Below are 19488 nucleotides of genomic sequence, written 5' to 3'. Positions count from 1 at the left end.
TCACCCTCCCACCTCCATCAGAATTACATATTGGGTAGAAATGCCAAGATTCACCTTCCTGTGTTTTTCCTAACTGAAGTCTTGAAGTGGTCAATTTAATTATCACTTCAGCACCTATTCCCCAACCATTCCACCTCCCCCCCACCCCCAACAACTTAGGCTGCAGCTATTTCAACTCCTGACAAGGTGAGTGTTGGTCGCCCAACTGGTTGACCAGGCTATCACTTAGGGTAGGTCTGTCATTCTCGACTAAACAGGAGAATGCCTATTGTGAGACATCCCCAGGTCCTTGCTTCCAGGTTAGGTTCAGTTTCACCCCTCCCTCCCCACCTCACCAATTTGGCAGAATCAAGGTTGACTGTGATGCCCTAATAACCAGCAGGATCAGCTCACTCATTACGGATCAGGATGGAAACCAGGGTCTTCCAAGTTGCTATCTCTCAGTTAGAACAAGCTACCAGGAAAATGTGGACCTCTCTCCTAAAGAGTGAAAGTCCAATTTTATTGTCAATAATTGCCCAAAGATTACAGTGCAGTGTAACGGTGTAATATGCTTGTGAAACTGGTAACATTGCAAGGAAAGTCTGTCCTAATTCATACCTTTATTTCCAGTGGGCGGTTTTCATGGGACTGGAACATGAGCGAATCCATGTCGAAACTTCGTCTGTGCTGATTCGTCAATTGCCAATTCACTTGGTTGAAAGGCCACTAGGTTGGAGATATGCTGCATCAAATAATGGTCAGTACATCTGTCTTGATCACCATTAACATTTCAACGTGGCGCCTACATGTTTTTTTATGCTGCTTTTACATTTCCAGAGCGACTGGAAATGGGCACGGGTCCAACCGGATTCTTATTCCCAAACTGTGTCTGACAGCATCGAATCAAGGATGTATATCTAGGACGAGAGAGAAGGGGGTTCGGACGTCCAGACAATTGTGAATTAGGAGGCAGAGTGATTAAAGGATTCTAGAACTGTATTGTGGGCATGCTCTTCCACAAAGAAGGGAGACAGCAGGCCTATTATTACACCCACCTCTGGGGCTTGCTGAGTCCCAAGAGCGACTGGCCTCTGATTGGCTGGCAGATCTCACAGAGGATAATGTCCGCCCTGGGGCCTTTATTCCAGGAGGAAGGAGGTGCCCTTGCCACTGCCTGACTGGCACGTGGTTCGATCAAACTTCCCTACAATGGCAACTTGGGACTCTCAATGGCTCTCTGGCCTGCAGGTAACTGTCCATATGCCTCAGGGTGATTCTGCTGTTGTTTTCCTGCCATTCAAGAGACAAAGGGAGTGTGGATGTCAGACATCTGCAGAACAATGAGCAGCAGAAAGCTTTTGCACAGAGGATCCTGAAACAGTGGAATACTTACCTATACATTCTCCTTGCACAAGTACACATGCAGAGAGTGATGGTTGGACCAGGGCCTAGTTTAACAACTGAACGTTCCCTCTTGTATTCAGCATTGGCACTGGTCCTACGCCACCATGGGAAAGGCACAGTAATCTCTGGGAAGAAGCAACAACACCTCAAGGTGCTCCAATAATTCCTCGTTGAAGGCCCAGTCTCAAATAAGGCCTTCACTGAGATAGTTCCTGCTATCTATAGGACATTTCTGCTCCTTGATCTTTAAGTTTTCTTGCCAGGTGAGCAAGAGTTTGTTCTTCCAGAGAGGAAGGGAGAAAGCTTAAAGTTATCTAAATCAAAACATGGCATGACTTGCTATGTCATTTCTTCATATCTTAGGAGAAGATTCCTTGAAGACTAGAAACCAATGAGTTTATTGATATTGATTATGAATAGATCTCTACTGATTTGAGTTTCATGAAAACTCTGTTCAATTAAACTATTTCAGTTTAAATCGCTTTAACTTGTGGTCCTAATCCCCAACTCATTCAGGAGGATACTCTCTCAAAATCAATTAAGGATTGTTCTTTGCAGGACATGGAAAATGAATTGCAGATAGTTTTTACAACTTGAATTGATTGTGACAAACAAGGACAGTTCTAAAATGGCTGTTTCTGGCTCGAATTCCCCCTTTACATACAGGAACCAGTTATGATATCCCATCATTCCCACTTTAAGACTATATAACTCAGCATGAACTCAGGTCAAAGCAAGATTTTTTTTTCATTGAACTTGTCCAATGTCAAGAGAGCACCAGAAGCTGATTCCTAATTTGTCAGTCAAATATATAATTTGATACATTGTAGCCTATTCACTGGTTGTGATATGAAGTGTTCCCTTTTGTACAATAAATTAGAATAACAACATAAGATGGAGACATGGGGCATCAGTTCAGTATTTCACAACACTGAGGGGGCACATTTCCTCTTGTGGGAGGTGGTGAGAGAGGCAAGTAATTGGGAAAATTGGCCCTGGAAAAACACTTGCTCCCTGAGTAACTAAATACTGGGTAAAAAGGTTTATTGGGAAAACTGAGGAACTCAGATAAAAACTTAATTTCTGTGATCCAGTTCAAACAATGTGTCATTTTCCAGTTGTCACTATTTCGATGTAGGAGGAGTGGAAGACATAGTCCTCAAAGTAAAACTATACATGCCAGAATTATGAAAGTTCTGATTTACAACTTTTTATCTTTAGGATTAGAAGCATTTGACAACCCTCTGATCAAAATCCCAACTTCCCATGCTACTTATGGAAAACCAAGGAATTTCCCATCTTATGGCTGGGATAATGAATATGGACAGATGACAACAGTGTACGTACACAGATTCCTATTCACAAGGGCAGAACATCTTTATATATTTAATTTGCCCCCAGTGCTCATGTAGAAAGTTCAGCTGAAAACTGAACTTTATAGAAGGAAGGAAATTTGCAAATAATTTGAAAGGTGCACTAGAAAGTCAGCTATTTATCTTGGAGTGTGGAACTAAAGAACACAGACTTAGAGCAGATGAGAGAGAGCAGATTACAAAATCAATCCAACATGGGGGTTTTGGTAAATGGAAACAAAGTCCAGGTGCAAATGTTGTGTTGAATAAATCTCTGGAAGGACTGTGGGATTTTATTGTTCCAGGTATTCTTTAAATGTGAATACTGCTAGCTTCATTCCTTTCCCACTCCTAGTTGCCCTGTGAAAACTGTGTGTATGAATCCCTGTGGCTGAATCATACATTTTATTGGCTATGTCTGAAAGGCATTGAGTTTCTTGAAGGGTTTTTCATTGTGAAGTCTAATGATTTCTCTCACTGTACCTTATTAAACTCACTGCATCAACTAACTACCTTGCACAATGGTGCCCCATCCGATTCCAGCCACATTTTATCACTTATCCTTCTCAGAATAACTCACCATTCAGTTCCGGATGTGAGTTTGCTCACTGAGCTGGAAGGTTAGTTTTCAGACGTTTTGTCACCATTCTAGGTAACATCATCAGTGAGCCTCCGACGAAGCGCTGGTGTTATGTCCCGCTTTCTATTTGTCTGGTTAGGTTTCCTTGGGTTGGTGATGTCATTTCCTGATCTTTTTCTCAGGGGATGGTAGATTGGCTCCAAGTCAATGTGTTTGTTGATGGAATTCCAGTTGGAATGCCATGCTGCTAGGACTTCTCGTGCATGTCTCTGTTTGGCTTGTCCTAGGATGGATGTGTTGTCCCAATCAAAGTGGTGTCCTTCCTTATCGGTATGTAAGGATACGAGTGATAGTGGGTCATGTCGTTTTGTGGCTAGTTGATGTTCATGTATCCTGGTGGCTAGCTTCCTGCCAGTTTGTCCAATGTAGTGTTTGTCACAGTTCTTGCAAGGTATTTTGTAGATGACACTCATCATCGAATGAACTTAAAAGACCCTATACAGACAACAAATAAAACAAACGTCATCTACAAAATACATTGCAAGAACTGTGACAAACACTACATTGGACAAACTGGCAGGAAGCTAGCCACCAGGATACATGAACATCAACTAGCCACAAAATGACATGACCCACTATCACTCGTATCCTTACATACAGATAAGGAAGGACACCACTTTGATTGAGACAACACATCCATCCTAGGACAAGCCAAACAGAGACATGCACGAGAATTCCTAGAAGCATGGCATTCCAACCGGAATTCCATCAACAAACACATTGATTTGGAGCCCATCTACCACCCTCTGAGAAAAAGAACAGGAAATGACATCACCAACCCAAGGAAACCTAAACAGATAAATAGAAAGCGGGATATAACACCAGCGTTTCGTCGGAGCCTCACTGATGATGTTACCTAGAATGGTGATGAAACGTCTGAAAACTAACCTTCCAGCTCAGTGAGCAAACTTACATCCAGAACCTCAACCTGAGCTACAAATCTTCTCAAAACTCGCTATCACCATTCAGTGGATATTCACCACAAAACCAGCATCCCTTGCACCCACGCCATCTTTGAAAGGCCACTCTGCTCCCTGCTAAATGTTGGCAATCCAGCGTTTCCCCTCACCAACAAGATTATGGCACAGACAATATGGCTGACACTCTCTCACAAGTACAACCCCATTCTCTCACTCAAGTTGCTGCTTAACCACTACGCCACACACTTTACCTGTTTGTAACTGCATCCCATCTGAACATTGTCTCTAAGTCAGCACTACCCTGTCCCCAGTACCTCCATTACGCATACAGTTTGCCATTGTCCAGTCGGGCAACATCACATACGGGCAAGCAAACAGGCAATCCAAACATAAACATTCACCTCCAGAAAGCAAAAGATAAAGCAGTCACAAACAAAACCAACAGGGGCTGACTTTTGCCTCAACAATGCAAACCAATTGCTGGCGTTATGGCCAATAACTGTTTTACTGTCCACAGTGGTTTGTGCACCCAGCTCTCATTTATGGAACTGGTTGTCAATGAAGTTCTGTCTAGTTTGTAGTATCCAAAACAACTGAGATCTGTCATTAACAAGGACAGCTTCCCTCCCCCCAGTGTGATTGCCCTCCTCCTTTGAAGACTGCTCCCATTTCCCCAGTTCCTCAGCCCATCGCCTCAATCCCTGCTGCTATCATACAGAACACAGCAGGCCAGGGTGATGTGACACATGCTGTCCAGTCTTTACTGCAGGCCCCTTCCAGACTGTTCCAAGCAGCAGAACCGCATCTTCAGCAGCCGTCCTTTCTATTTCACCATCGCCACGGTAACAGGCAGGGGTAGCATTGAATCTGCAGTCCATATTCTGTAATGGAGTCATCGTTCATGGTTGTAGTATGTGGCTTTTTTCCCAGTAACTAGCTTTGTAGGGCATCTGGACCCTCAAACGCAGAGTGCTGCAGGATGTAGGAGGCCTGGCAGCTGCCAAGGCATTGGGCACAACACCTTCAGCAAATGGTAATAGTGATCACAGATTGCCTGGACGTTATTGGAATGGAACCCCTCCGTGTCGATGAATAGTCCAGTGTTGTGATCTGGCTCTCTCATTGTGAATGAATGCAGGTAATGGCCCCTGCAGTTGGGGAACCCAACTAAGTTCCTGAATCCTGTGAGTGGAGCTAAGAAACTGCAATTGGTATCCAGCAGTAGTTGCAGTCATTTATGAGCCACCAAATAATAGTGGCATTACGGGTTATGGGATAAATCAGCAGATCAGAGAAACACATAGCATGGACAGCACAGTAATCATAGGTGATTTTAATTTACATGGAGACTAGGTAAACCAATTGGGCATCAAAGCTTGGAGGGTAGAATTCTGGAGTGTGTTAGAGATAGTTTTCCAGAGCAATACATTTGAAGAGCCAACTAGAGGACATGTCATTTTTGACCCAGTAGTATGTACAGGAATAGGAATAACTAATAATCTTTCTGTAAAAGAAGCTTTAGAAATGAACGACCACCATATTTTAAAATGCTCACTATGTTGAAAGAATTTTGGAAGATAATCGTCAATGTGTCAACTATCTTTATAGCCACCTCCTGCAACATTCAAGGATGTAGACTGTCGGATTCTGGTGATGTATCACCTTCCAGCCCCATTACCTTCCACAATATAATCTTCCTACTAATCCTAATTTCCTTCAAAGCCTCATTTCTTCGCGAGATTCTTGCGAGATTGTTCCTATTCCCTGAGTAAGGATTCTCGGTATCTGTGTTGCTGCACAAAACCTTGTGCAACTATTTTCTATTTGATTTCTCACACTAAACTCTTACGTGGAACCTTTTCAAAAGCTTTCTGAAAATCCAACTGCACCACATTCACATCTTAGAAGGATTGCTACACTTCAAAACAAATTAGTCGACTGTGAAGCTTTTTTGGAATTGAGCCATAGAGTCGTACAGCATGGAAATAGACCCTTCGTTCCACGCCAACCAGACATCCCAATCTAACCTAATCCTATTTGTCAGCATTTGGCCCATATCCCTCTAAATACTTCCTACTCATATACCCATTCAGGAGCGCCCCTCATGATTTTATAAACCTTTCAGTCAGCCTTCAGTCACCAATGCTCCAATGAAGAAAGCCCCAGTCTGTTCAGCCTGTCCCTATAAGTCCAACTTTCCAGACCCAGCAACTTCCTCATAAATGTTTTCTGTCCCCTCTCAACAAAGCTAAACAGAATTGCTTGCAGTACTCTTAATGTGGTCTCACCAATGTCCCGTACAGGTGTAATATGACAACCCAACTCCTACACTCAATGTTCTCACCAAAGAAGGCCAGCGTACCAAATGCCTTCTTCACTACCTTTTCTACTGACAACTCCACTTTCAAGGAACTATGTACTTACACCCCTAGGTCTCTGTTCAGCAACACTCCCCAGGGCCCTAGCATTAGGGCCCTGCCCAGTTTGCCTTATCAAAATGCAACATCTCACATTTATCTACATCAAACTCCATTTGGCACTCCTTGGCTCAATGGCTCATCTGGTCAAGGTCCCATTGGACTCCGAGGTAATCTTCTTCACCGTCTACTACACCAGCTATTTTGGCATCATCTGCAAATGTACTAACCGTACCTCCTATATTCACATTGAAATCATTTACATGAATGACGAAAAGCAGTGGGCCCAGCACCGATCCTTGTGGCACACCGCTGGTCACGGGCTCCAATCCAAAAAGCAACCCTCTACTACCACCCTCTGCCTCTTCCCTTCAAGCCAATTTTGAATCCAATTGGATAGCACCCCTTGGATCCCATGTGATCTAACTTTACTAACCAGACTGCTATGCAGAACCTTGTTGAACACTTTGCTGAAGTCCATACAGACAATGTCTACTGCTCTGCCTTCATTAATTTTCTTTGTCAGCTCTTCAAAAAAAAAATCAAGTTAGCTAGACACAATTTCCCACACATAAAGCTGTGTTAACTATCCTAATCAGTCCTTGCCTTTCCAAAACATTCCAATCCTGTCCCCCGGAATCCCCTCCAACAACTTATCCACCACTGACGTCAGGTTCATGCTGAGGAAATTTTTAGGGACACCATATAGATACAAATTCTTTCTTTAATCTTAGGACATCATAAATTATGTTGGAGGCATTATATAAAATATAAGTTATTGTTGTTGTAACTGATTTGAATTGCAATCCCGTAGTGTCCCAGAGTTTGAAGCCAGCAAATACCTAATAACAAATGGGGAATATCTGAAGTTTGTGCAGGCTGGAGGATATGGAAAGAAAATTTACTGGACCAAAGAAGGCTGGGAGTGGAGGACGTTCCGTCAGGCTCATCATCCTACATTCTGGGTCTGTACGAAAGGTATAAACAAATTCTTGTTCTTTCAATCAACATTTCCCACAGTAATCCAGTTCATTCTTCGAACTCTTGAATACCATCAAGAGGCAGATCCCAAGACCAGAAATTGTGCATTGGTCTTAATTACCTGTGGAAATGTACAACGATAATTCTAACAGTAGTTTTGTTTGGAAGGTACTTTTAAATATTCCTGAATTCACAGTCTTGTATCCTTGGATCATAGGTGCAGGTTACACCTTGCTGACATTCTCCTGGGGGGAGATAGCAAAACTAAGCCCCTGATACAAAAAGGAAGTTCTAGAAATGGCAGAAATCTCAATCAAATTCTGACGGAGAAAACAATGTCACTAAATAAGAACATAAGAAAAAAGAGCAGGAGTAGGCCATCTGGCTTATTGAACCTGCCCTGGTCCATTGAACCTGCCCAGTTGATTTTTGTTGGAGTCAGATCCACTCACCCACCTACTCACCATAACCCTTAATTGCTCCACTGTTGAAAGCTCTATCTATCTTTGCCTTAAAATCATTCAAAGGAAGCCTCAACTGCCTCATTGTCCAGGGAATTCCACAGATTTACAATCCTTTGGGTGAAGAGGTTCCTGTGGAATTGCCTGCCCAGTGAAGCGGTTGAATGCCATATCATATCAAAATTTAACGCATAACCTTCTTTGAATGAATACATCCAAACGTGTATTATTTTTGATGCAGGCTGCAATTTTTCTGCCTTGAAACCTTACTTTGTGCAGTCGCAATTCACAGCCACACAATTCTGTCATTACTTATAAATTTAAATCATGTCAGCATTTCCCACGTAGTTTTCCTTTGTCAACTGTCAAATGGTGACTGAATCAATGGTTCATTTCTGAAATCTCTGTCCCAAATCAGTTAGCATATCCTGTGTTGAGAAAAAACTGTATTCAGTGTTCAATTAACTCATTTAATAAAACAGTGGAAGAATCAAATCTGCCCGGCTCGTCGATCAACAGTGTGTGAAATTACCAGCGATGCAGTATTTGAAAAATTAAATACAGCTGACCTGTAAACTGGTTACCAGAATGTTATGAGGGCAGGTTGAATTGTCAGAGTAAATTCCATGATTCCAGCCTCATTGTGGGGAATGCATACAGGGGTGGAGCATGGAGTGAAGATGGAGGCTGCAGTATTGTAGTGTGATTAACACCAGTAAAATAATAACACTGAATATGTGCCTCTCTGTCAGGAGTATCAAGTTCCATCAATGCCTCTATTATATAGATAGTTATCAAATCAATACTCTTATTCTTTTATCACCTGAGAGATAGAAGCCTTATTTAAAATATACTTGAGGTAGTTCATAGAACCCCAACAGTGTGAAAACAGGCCCTTCGGCCCAACAAGTCCACACCGACCCAGACCCATGCCTCTATAACCCACCTAATCTACACATCCCTGGGCAATTTAGCATGGCCAATCCACTTAGCCTGCATATCTTTGTACAGTGTGAGTAAACCGGAGCACCAGGAAGAAACCCATATGGACATGGGGAGAATGTGCAAACTCCACACAGGCAGTCGCCAGGGGGTGAAATCAAATCCATTTCTTTGGTGCTGTCAGGCAGCAGTGCAGATGAGGAGGATGAGGAAAATGGGACTACTTTTGATTTGCATTGTGTTATTCAACTGTGAATATAAAAATATCAGCAAGGCAGGTAAATATTATCTGTGTGTGTTTGGTGAGGAACATTACATCAATGTGAAGCCTGCACCTGTGTTACTAGGCTACAGCACGTCTGAATGTAAATTCAGAAAGACTCAAGGGCGCTTGAAGCATCAATGGCATTATTGTTAGGTATTTCGTTTAAGTTCTAGAATTTCTGTAGGATCAGAAAGTGATTACCCTCCTGTACTATTTTCTGCAATGGTGGATATTCACTGTCTATTTTGGCTCATCTGCTCACATTTTCTCAGGCTTTCCCCTGGATTGTAGTTGCCTAATGCATAGCCTAGTTCCACAGGAGAAAAGGATGGTTATTCCAAACCATTGTTACAGTCAGCTCATATCTACAACAATCCAAAACAAATCCCACTGCTTAGCTCTCTCTCCATAACCTTGTATTTTCCTCACCTTCAATACTTATAGAGTCATACTACATGGAAACCGACCCTTCGGTCCAACTCATCCATGCTGACCGTGTTCCCAAACTAAATTAGTTCCATTTACCTGAATTTGGCCCATAGCCCTCTGAACCTTTCCTATTCATCTACCTATCCAAATGTCTTAACTATTGTGATTTAATCTTTGAAAGGTGTAATGGGTCTTTGTTTCAAGTACTTTCTGTGGCAATGCATTCCAATAACCCGCAAAGTCAGATACTTGCTGGTGGCCAATTGGGCTATTTCAAACACTGTCTATTCCAGGGGTAAATAATTTAAAGCTGCTCATCATGATTCAGTAAGCTGTAATTCAGTCAGTTTCCTAATAGCTGAGCCAGGGGCAGCATCAGGCTACTGGTTCCTAATCATAAGATTGGGGGTTTCGAATTTCAATCCTTAGCTTTTGCTGGCCGCGCTGCCTTTGGTAAGAATGGCACGTGGAGGATAAGGACTGGGAAGCCATATTAAGGCTGATCCTTGCAGCAGTCTCTGTCTCCTGACACTCTACATAGTCGGAACAGTCAGGATTCCCTTTGGTTACTCTCTGTTGCCTCACTTCTGGAACAAGTGCACGCGTAAATATTGGAGGAGCCCAGAGTCTCTCTCAGCTGTGACCACCCTCATATTACAATAGCCAGACAGCTCTCACAATCAAGATTGTCAAAATAAATGTCCACTTGACTAAGGTAACAGAAAATTGTCTGTATCAATCACTCAATAGCCTAGCAACCTCAAGAGGAGAAAACAGGAAAAGATGGATATGAAAGATTGCTTTTATGGTGTAAAATGTAAGGACCATGCAATTAAGTATTTTAACATTTAACTTTGCATAGGATGCAAGTCTGGCTGTGGAGCAGCCCTTGCAAGTTATTCTCATTGTCAACCAGATAAAGCCGCTAAAACCACCAGCGAAGCGAACTGCACAGAAGAACCTCCGAGTGGCAAGCAGAACGGATGGTGTTTGAATGATGTTGAAGAGGTCATCTCTGTTGAGGAAAGATTGTCAGAGTACAGGTAACTGCAAGAGCACAGGTGTATCTAAAACTCCTGGATGAATCTGTCTTGTGTGACCAGAGGGCAATAAATGGAATAATCTGAGCTTCCTCGGGATATGGTCATTACGATGTATTTCCATTTATTGGCCCGGATCTTCTGCTGGACATGCAGTTGTGGGAAATGCAGCTGTGGAGACTGTTAGGAATTTCCCTTGTAGCACACACCAGAAAGTTGTCCAGGAAATCTAGTTTTCCAATGGACAATTCCTCTTTGCCTGGAACTCACTTGGTTCACTAACGCCCTTTAGGGAAGGAAACTGCCATCCTTACCCAGCTTGGCCTACATGTGGCTCCAGACCCACAGCAATGTGGTTGAGGGTGATCCGGGCCATGCCAGACTAGATGAATTTCCATTGAAATGTCCAAGAGGTCAGGCCAGAGCACAAAGGCAAAAAATGGCAAAACCAAGTATGCAACGCTTAACCTGTTTAACACGTACAAGGGGGAGTCAATAGAGACTCAGGAGAGTATATTCTCACTTGTGTAAGTTGTTTCATCAGTATAATCAGCAATATTTTTGTCCCTTGACTGTTGCATTTTCTTGGCATATTAAAGATAGTGGAATCAAGGCTTATGGGGATACGGCAGGAACAGGATGTTGATTGTGGATGATCAGCCATGATCATAATGAATGGTGGTGCTGGCTCGAAGGGCCGAGTGGTCCACTCCTGCACCTGTTGTCTGTTGTCTATTGACTCTTAACTACCCTCTGGGCCATTAGGGACAGGTATTAAATGCTGGTCAAGCTCTCATCCCATGAAAGAATTTTTTAAAAATCTGCAAGTATCCTTTTAAATGGGAAACTTTAGGGTGTTCTGATGAAACTAAGTAAAATTCAGGAAGAGTTGCACTATTAAATACGTGTTCAAATCCCTGAGTAACTGTTAAACTGACCCCATATTTGCCTTACACTCTCCGACCTAGAACTCCCTAGAACATTTAATTCCCCAGACCCTAACTCTACACTGCCAGGGACCTAACAACCACAGGAAACCAGGCCCGTCTTCAATCCTTTTTTACAGAGATAGTAGAAACTGCCACTGCTGGAGAATCTGAGATAACACGGTGTGAAGCTAAATGAACACAGCAGGCCAAGCAGCATCAGAGGAGCAGGAACACTGACGTTTTGCATCGAGACCCTTTTTCTGAGGAAGGGTCTTGACCCAAAGCACCAGCTTTCCTGCTCTTCTGATGCTGCTTCGCCTGCTGTGTTCATCCAGCTCCACACCTTGTTATCCCTCTTCAATCTTTGTGAGATTCCCACTCTTAGGAAAATCCGTCAGTTGTTATTGTAGAGATACAGAGTCCTGGCCAGAATCCAGTGTTTTCACTGAAAGTGTGATGTGCACCCTGTCTGTCTCCACAGGGGACCTTACTGATACCCACAATCATTACAACATTCAGAGGTTGACTGTACATCTGATTAGAAAAGTTACCTTGTTGATTTAGGAGATTGAGAGAAAAGGACAAATTTTAGCCTAAGTTGTTAAGTAAGTTGCCTGACCCTTATCTACCCCAGTTAAAATGGCAGGAATTGACCTTAATGTTCCTCGGCTCAGGAAGAAGAGAATTAGCCAGATTTGCCAGTACTAATTACTATCACAGAAGTATTTATTTGAATGAGGTACTGGCTCTCTAAAGAATGAATGCTTTCAAAAGAGAAAGGAAGAAATTGTGGGAAGAAGATTTTAAGGAGATTAAGTCAGAATCTGGGAGATTCAATCTGTATTAATTCCTGCAGGTACAGAGCTATGTTTGATATCCTCCCAATGCCCTTGGACTGGCCAGTGGAAGTCAACTATCATGAAGCAAAAGCATTTTGTATGTGGAAAGGCAGTGGATACCGCCTCCCAACAGAAGCTGAGCATTATCTTATGCGAGTCGGCAGCCAGGTAGGTATTCAGCCCAGGTCATTTTAGATGTTGGGTACAGTCTGTTTTAGAAATGCATTTATTTTCATGAACTCTTCTCATTGGAACATCATGGGGAAGTGCTGGGTAAAAAAAAATCTTCATTTCAAACTTTTGGTACAGAGCAACCTTCAGCTCATTAGGCTATTCAGCTCGCTACAGACTTCCCTGTGTAATGAGCGAAAATATCTAATAGGGATTAACTTGATGATATTTTTGTGTTTGGGCAAGCGGCAAAGTAGCCTTGAGTTAGTTTCATTGTAACTATGTCACATGCCAGTGATACAATAATGTGTTTCAATTTGGTTTTTATCTTCTAATCGTATATTTTGCAAAAATAGAGATTTTACAAACATATTGTTAAAAGTGCTGAACTCGAGTTGTCCTTACAGAGTTCCTCTAAAAGCTTAGGAGGGAAAGATGACACTGTAATAAAATGTGAGGCTGGATGAACACAGCAGGCCACGCAGCATCTCAGGAGCACAATTAATTCTCCAGCATCTGCAGTTCCCATTATCAAAGATGACACTGTGTTGTGTCACAAAGATTCGGAAAATCCCAAGTACTCAGTCTCCATTTGTGTGTAGTTGATCAAAGCAAGGGTGTAAAGGGATACCAAGGCTGCCTGCAGTTCTGCTATGACTGAAGCAGGGATGTGCGAGGGTGTAACCTGCCAGTGTTCCTCCTTCTGCAATTGGCAAAGTCAGCAAAAGGCCAATAACACGAGTCTGACCAGCATGCGTTATTCATATCTTTTACTGGTTTTTGCTTATAATGTCTGTTCTCAAAGACTGAATCACTTGATAAAGAACAACAGCATTTTCCACTGGGAATCGTCCATCAGACCAGGTGTGTTGAGTTTGGGAGCTTGTTGTGTGGTATGTTTTAGTGCTTTAGTTTTGCAGCTGTGGGCTGACAGTTGGTTAACCAGACATGGTAACATTATATTGTGGTTCTCGAGTACCCAATGTACTACGTGTAACACTTTGTGATCTTTTGATACAAAATCTTTTTTTTAAAACCAGTGTGTGTGTGACTCTTCTAATCTCTGATATGATTGTATCTTTAGAATTCTCTATGTATCTATTTCTGTGCACTGTTTGATTGCAGCTTTTACATTATTTCTGTCTCCATTTCTTTTGGCCTCAGTTCTTACTGCATTATTTCCACCTTTCCTACCGTCCAGTGATTGGGCAGCATTTACATCTCTCCTACTGTGTCCTTTATGCATCTTTAATTCCATCCCGGCATCACCACCGTCTGCCTTCTCACTGACCTGCTCTTATCCCGGACATGAATGCTGCTTGGCTTAAAGCAGCAACTACACTCTGGGCATTTCTTCGAACTCTCTGTAAGATCCATTCAGTCACCAACTGATGCCTCCTGCAAACACCAAATCCAAATGCCCTGTTATCCTTTCTTGCCCATTTCCTGGTCCAGTGCTCCTGCTGGGTTATCTATCTATCCTCCATCCCAAGCAATCCACTCACTCTCTCACTCACTCACTCACTCACTCACTCACTCACTCACTCACGACTGCCCTTTGGATTCTGCCATTCCTCTCTGCTTTTCTGTCTAGAGTGCTTGCTTGTTCACGAACAAGGCTTTTATCGCTTCAATATATTCTGAGCAAGTGCATTGGCGTCCTGGTTTTGATTGAAATGTGCCTCCCATGCTGGTCATTGCCCTGGATATACCACCCTCAAGTCCAAGAGGATGGATGCTGAGAGGATATTGAGAGAAGAACTAGGGAGCACAGTATTAGAATCACAATGCTCCTTCAGAAGTAAACTTGAGGTGATGGTTGACTTCACTGGGTCCTGCAATTTTCCAATTCCAGTGACAGCAGTTACTAACTATATTAACACACAATATAAGTTGGGCACCTAGGATTAGTTAGCTGGAATAGGAATCTTGGGAGGCGGTATCTCCCCATTATGGATGAATACTGCAGGAGCCTGGAAATAGCAAGGCCTATCAAATTGCTTACAACAGACTGTGGGGTGAACAGTGCTGAACATTTTGTTTCTATTTGAGAGATTATAAGGAAATGGAGTAAAACATGGAAAGTTGATAACCAGCCAGTCCTGATCACTGATTTAAGACTTCCTAAGCCAAGAAGTGTCAACATATTTTCCAAAATCTCACATACTCAACAGGGATCTTATACATTCACTATTTCATACCAGCAAAGATGACATTTAAGTTTTGTCCATAAGTTTAACGATGGTCACAGTGTTGAATAGGAGTCACCATAGAAAGGCCTCAATGACAAGCCCAACCACATTTACATTCACCGATCAAACAAAACAGGAATGTCTCCCTTGTGTAGGAGTGGGCACCAATCTATCTTTTTCATCCTTCCCTAAGGATATTGAGCACATTAATGCCCTTCTCAGTGACCCAGCTAAGATGAGCTAACATTCCAGGAATTGAACATGGGTCTTTCTCGGTCTATGGGCACGGTTTCATGTTGGACAGTGTCTTAGCAATGTGATCATTATTGTTTAAATATAGCCCATATATTTCCTTGAATATCACCTTTTGTCTCCACGTAATAACCAACATCACATTTTGGACAGCTCTCATGATTGTCTGAATCACATTGGATTGGGCTCACCAGGATGACTGTAATTTTGGATGGTTGTGATCTGTCATCTATTTTCTGTTATCACCCAATGTTAAAATTACTCCAATGACCTCTCTTTGATACTTTTTTTTAATTGACTCACGGGAGATGGGTGTTGCTAGCTGGCCAGCATTTATTGCTCATCCCTAGTTGCCTTTGAGAAGATGATGGTGAGCTGCCTTCTTGAACCACTGTGTGTCCACCTGCAGTGAATTGACCCACAATGCTATTAGGGGGAAATTCCAGGATTTTGATCTAGTGACAATGAAGGAGCAATGATATATTTCCACGTCAGGATGGTGAGTATTTTGGAGGAGAATGTTGTGTTCTTGTATATCTGCCTCATTACTGTGTTACTTTTATTTGTACCTTCACCTGAATATTGACTCAATACATATGCTTGTCATCCTGATTCCAATCTAATATGCTTTTCTTGAAGCCTTTGGGAGATAGCATTACTTCTGATCCAATATTTTGTGATGATTTAAAGAAGAAAAGTAACATCAACATGGCTTTCGGATCTCCGACGGTAAGTGATATTAATTCCATTTAGATTTGTGCCATATCTCTAAGGGATGCTGAGAACATATTTAGGATGTATTAAAAATGGGAACATGCTAGTGACCTTAAAATTAAACTGTTGAATGTGCTTCACTCACTACCCAAGGAAAATAGATCTCATCAGTATACTTGTTAAAAATCAGAGAGTTTACGGGACATTTGGATTTCTGCTAATTCCCCGAAGATTCAAATTGTGACATGGATAGACACAAAGTTCAAAAATCAGCTTAAAATGTTGCCAGGCTTTGTATTGGGTCATTTTCATCTTCCTCTGAAGCTCACCTGAAACTGAGACTGAGGGGTCCGCCAATGATCTCTACTGTGAATGCAAGCAAGAATTTGAGCACTTTATATCATTCACCTTTGAGAGCGTTCAACAGCAACGAGAGATGGACAATAAATGCTTGCCCAGCCAATGACATCTGCATCCTATGTGTGAATAAAAAGCATAGCTTCACTATTTCATGTTCATAATGCTTACAGGGAGTATACTTACAGACATTAGCACTTTGTTCTGCGTGTATTTTTTATAATCAGGCCATTTTCCATTTCACTCTCCTGGACAGTTTCTTACATTCCAACGGTTTGTTCTTCTATTCATCTCAATTTGCTATGCTGTTCATAGGATTATTTCATGGCACAACATCGTGGGCCGAAGAGCCTGTACTGTGCTGTACTTTTCTATGTTCTATGTTCTATGTTCTAAGCTTTGCACCTTGGGAATTTTTTGTTTGAATTATATCTGTTGACTGGTTTCCATTGTGCTGCATCTATTCTGTATTTCCAAACTTTTTCTCTTCATCAGTGCTGCTCGGTCCTGTTCCTGAGTTTACCATTCACTATCAGCTCTTCAAAACTTGATTTAGTTCTTCTGTGTTAACTCTCTTTTCCATTATTAGCTTTATACTGTGGAAACTATTGCCATCATTCAGCCACTGCAAACAAAACAATGGTAAGACTATGCAATATAGAACATAGAACAGTACAGCACAGGAACGGGCCCTTTGGCCCACAACGTTGTGCTGAACATGATGCTAACTTAAACCACCCCTCCTACCTGCCATTGGCCCATCCTTTAGATGCTTATCTAAAAGTCCCTTAAAAGCTCCTATTGCATCAGCCTCTCACACCACCCCTAGCAGCACATTCCAAATTCCTACCACATTCTGTTTAAAAAACATGCTCCTCACATCTCCTTGGAACTTTCCCTCTCTCGCCTTAAATATACACTCTCTAGTAGTAGACATTTCAAATCTGGGAAAAAGATTCTGCCTGTCTATGTATCTCATAATTTTATAGACTTCTATCAAGTCTCCCCTCAGTCTCCACCAGTCTATAGACAACAACTGAGTTTTTCGAGCCTGTCTTTATAGCTTATACCTTCTAATCTAGGCAGCATCCTGGTAAACCTCTTCTCCAAAGCCTCCACATCCTTCCTGTAATGTAATGACCATAACTGAATGCAATATATGATATATTTTTTAAATCTGGTGGACAATAAAAGTCTCTTTGGTTGAACAGAACCCCACCTTGGGGAGGCAATGGCCTAGTGGTATTATCACTGGACAGTTAATTCAGAGACCCAGACAATGTTCTGGGAACCTGAGTTTGAATCCCGCCACAGTAGATGGTGGGCTTGAATTTAGCAAGTGTCTGGAATTGAAAGTTTAATGATGACTGTGAATCCATTGTCGATTGTTGGAAAACTCCATCTGGTTCACAAGTGTCCTTTAGGGAAGGAAACTGCCATCCTCACCTGGTCTGGCCTATATGTGAATTCAGACCCACAGCAATGTGGTTGACTCTTAACTGCCCTCTGAGCACTTAGGGATGGGCAATAAATGCTGCCTAGCCAGTGATGCCCTCATCCCATAAACAAATAAAAGAAAGGACCTATCTGCCTCCTCAATTTATCTTCAACTTTTATATATTTCAATTCTGTCATTCTTTAAGAAGGCAAATTCAACACACTTAAACTATATCGTGTCTTCTGTCCTTTATGACAGATTTTTCATCAATGTGCGGGAATCAGCATTGATAACTTACTTCATAATTTTACAAACTTCAAGTTTGTCACCATAGCACCACTATTTTCCCAAAGAAATCAAATCCAATTTTAGGATAATTTCTCTGCTGACAAGCATGTTGTCAGTTCACTCATGAATTTTCTCTAAAAGTAATCGTATAAGTTTTATGTTTAGCTGACTACTCTGTTTATAAGTACTTCAGGTGAAAAAGTAGAATTAATATAATCAAAACGGGAACAGTCTTTTGAGGACAAGTAATCTTTTCTGCTTCCTGATTTGTTTAAGTTCTTATTTCATAAAGACGAAACAGAAAAGTGTCCTGATGATGAATTGATGGCAAAATACTTGTGCCTAATTTAGTTACAGAGATAGTAGGAACTGCCGATGCTGGAGAATCTGAGATAACAAGGTGCAGAGCTGGATGAACACAGCAGGCCAAGCAGCATCAGAGGAGCAGAAAAGCTGACGTTTTGGGACTAGACCCTTCTTCAGAAATGGGGGAGGGATGGGGATTCTGAAATAAGTAGGGAGAGAGGGGGAGATGGATAGAAGATGGATAAAGGAGAAGGTAGGTGGAGAGGAGAGAGTCAGGCCAAAGAGGTGGGGTTACAGCCAGTAAGGGTGAGTGTAGGTGGGGAGTTATGGAGGAGACAGGTCAGTCTAGGGAGGACTGACAGGTCAAGGAGGCAGGATGAGGCTGGCAGGTAGGAGATGGGGTGGGACTTGAGGTGGGAGGAGTGGATAGGTGGGAGGACAGGTCAGGGAGGCGGTGACAAGCTGGGCTGGTTTTGGGATGCTGTTGGGTGAGGTGGATTTTGAAGCTTGTGAAGTCCACATTGATATCATTGGGCTGCAGTGTTCCCAAGTAAAATATCAGATGCTGTCCCTGCAACCTTCGTGTGGCATCGTTGTGGCACTTCAGGAGACTCAGGATGGACATGTCGTCCATGGTGTGAGGGGCGGAGTTGAAATGGTTTGCGACTGGGAGCTGCAGTTATTTGTTGCAGACCATGCTTGGGGGTTCCACAAAGCGGTCCCCAAGCCTCCGCTTGGTTTCTCCGATATGGAGGCCACAAGGGCTACAGCGGATACAGTATACCACATTAGCAGATGTACAGGTGAACATCTGTTTGATGTTGAAGGTCTTCTTAGAGCCTGGGATGGGGGTGAGGAAGGAGGCGTGGGGGCAGGTGTAGCACTTCCTGCGGTTGCGGTGAAAAGTGCCGGGGGTGGTGGGACTGGTGGGGAGTGTGGAGTGGACAAGGGAGCTATGGAGAGAGTGGTCCCTCCGGAAAGCAGATAAGGGTGGGGAGGGAAATGTGTCTTTGGTGATGGGGTCAGATTGCAGATGGCGGAAGTGTCGGCGGATGATGCATTGGATCCAGAGATTGGTGGGATGGTATGTGAGGACAAGGGGGATTCTGTTTTTGTTGTTTTTGTGGGAAGCGGGTGTGAGGGAAGAGTTGCAGGAAATGTGAAAGACA

The 19488-nt window shown here is 42.5% G+C and overlaps 1 protein-coding gene across 7 annotated transcripts in view; it reads left to right on the top strand.

Moving 5' to 3' along the window:
* LOC125456049 (uncharacterized) overlaps window positions 1-19488 on the top strand; it is a 67537-nt gene that overhangs the window by 11848 nt on the left and 36201 nt on the right. For all 7 annotated transcript variants that reach the window (XR_007248378.2, XR_007248377.2, XR_007248380.2 and 4 more), the window contains exons 6-11: window positions 613-739; window positions 2608-2725; window positions 7530-7693; window positions 10656-10836; window positions 12619-12769; window positions 15856-15945. Coding sequence is in view for 3 of the 7 variants with exons in the window: in XM_048538703.2 (XP_048394660.1) it covers window positions 613-739; window positions 2608-2725; window positions 7530-7693; window positions 10656-10836; window positions 12619-12769; window positions 15856-15945 (831 nt within the window). In the remaining 4 variants the exon portion in view is untranslated. The remainder of the gene's footprint in view (window positions 1-612; window positions 740-2607; window positions 2726-7529; window positions 7694-10655; window positions 10837-12618; window positions 12770-15855; window positions 15946-19488) is intronic.

The sequence above is a fragment of the Stegostoma tigrinum genome, chromosome 8, assembly GCF_030684315.1.
Source record: "Stegostoma tigrinum isolate sSteTig4 chromosome 8, sSteTig4.hap1, whole genome shotgun sequence".
Classification (NCBI taxonomy): Eukaryota; Metazoa; Chordata; class Chondrichthyes; order Orectolobiformes; family Stegostomatidae; genus Stegostoma; species Stegostoma tigrinum.
This window is presented reverse-complemented; position numbering and strand designations above follow the sequence as displayed.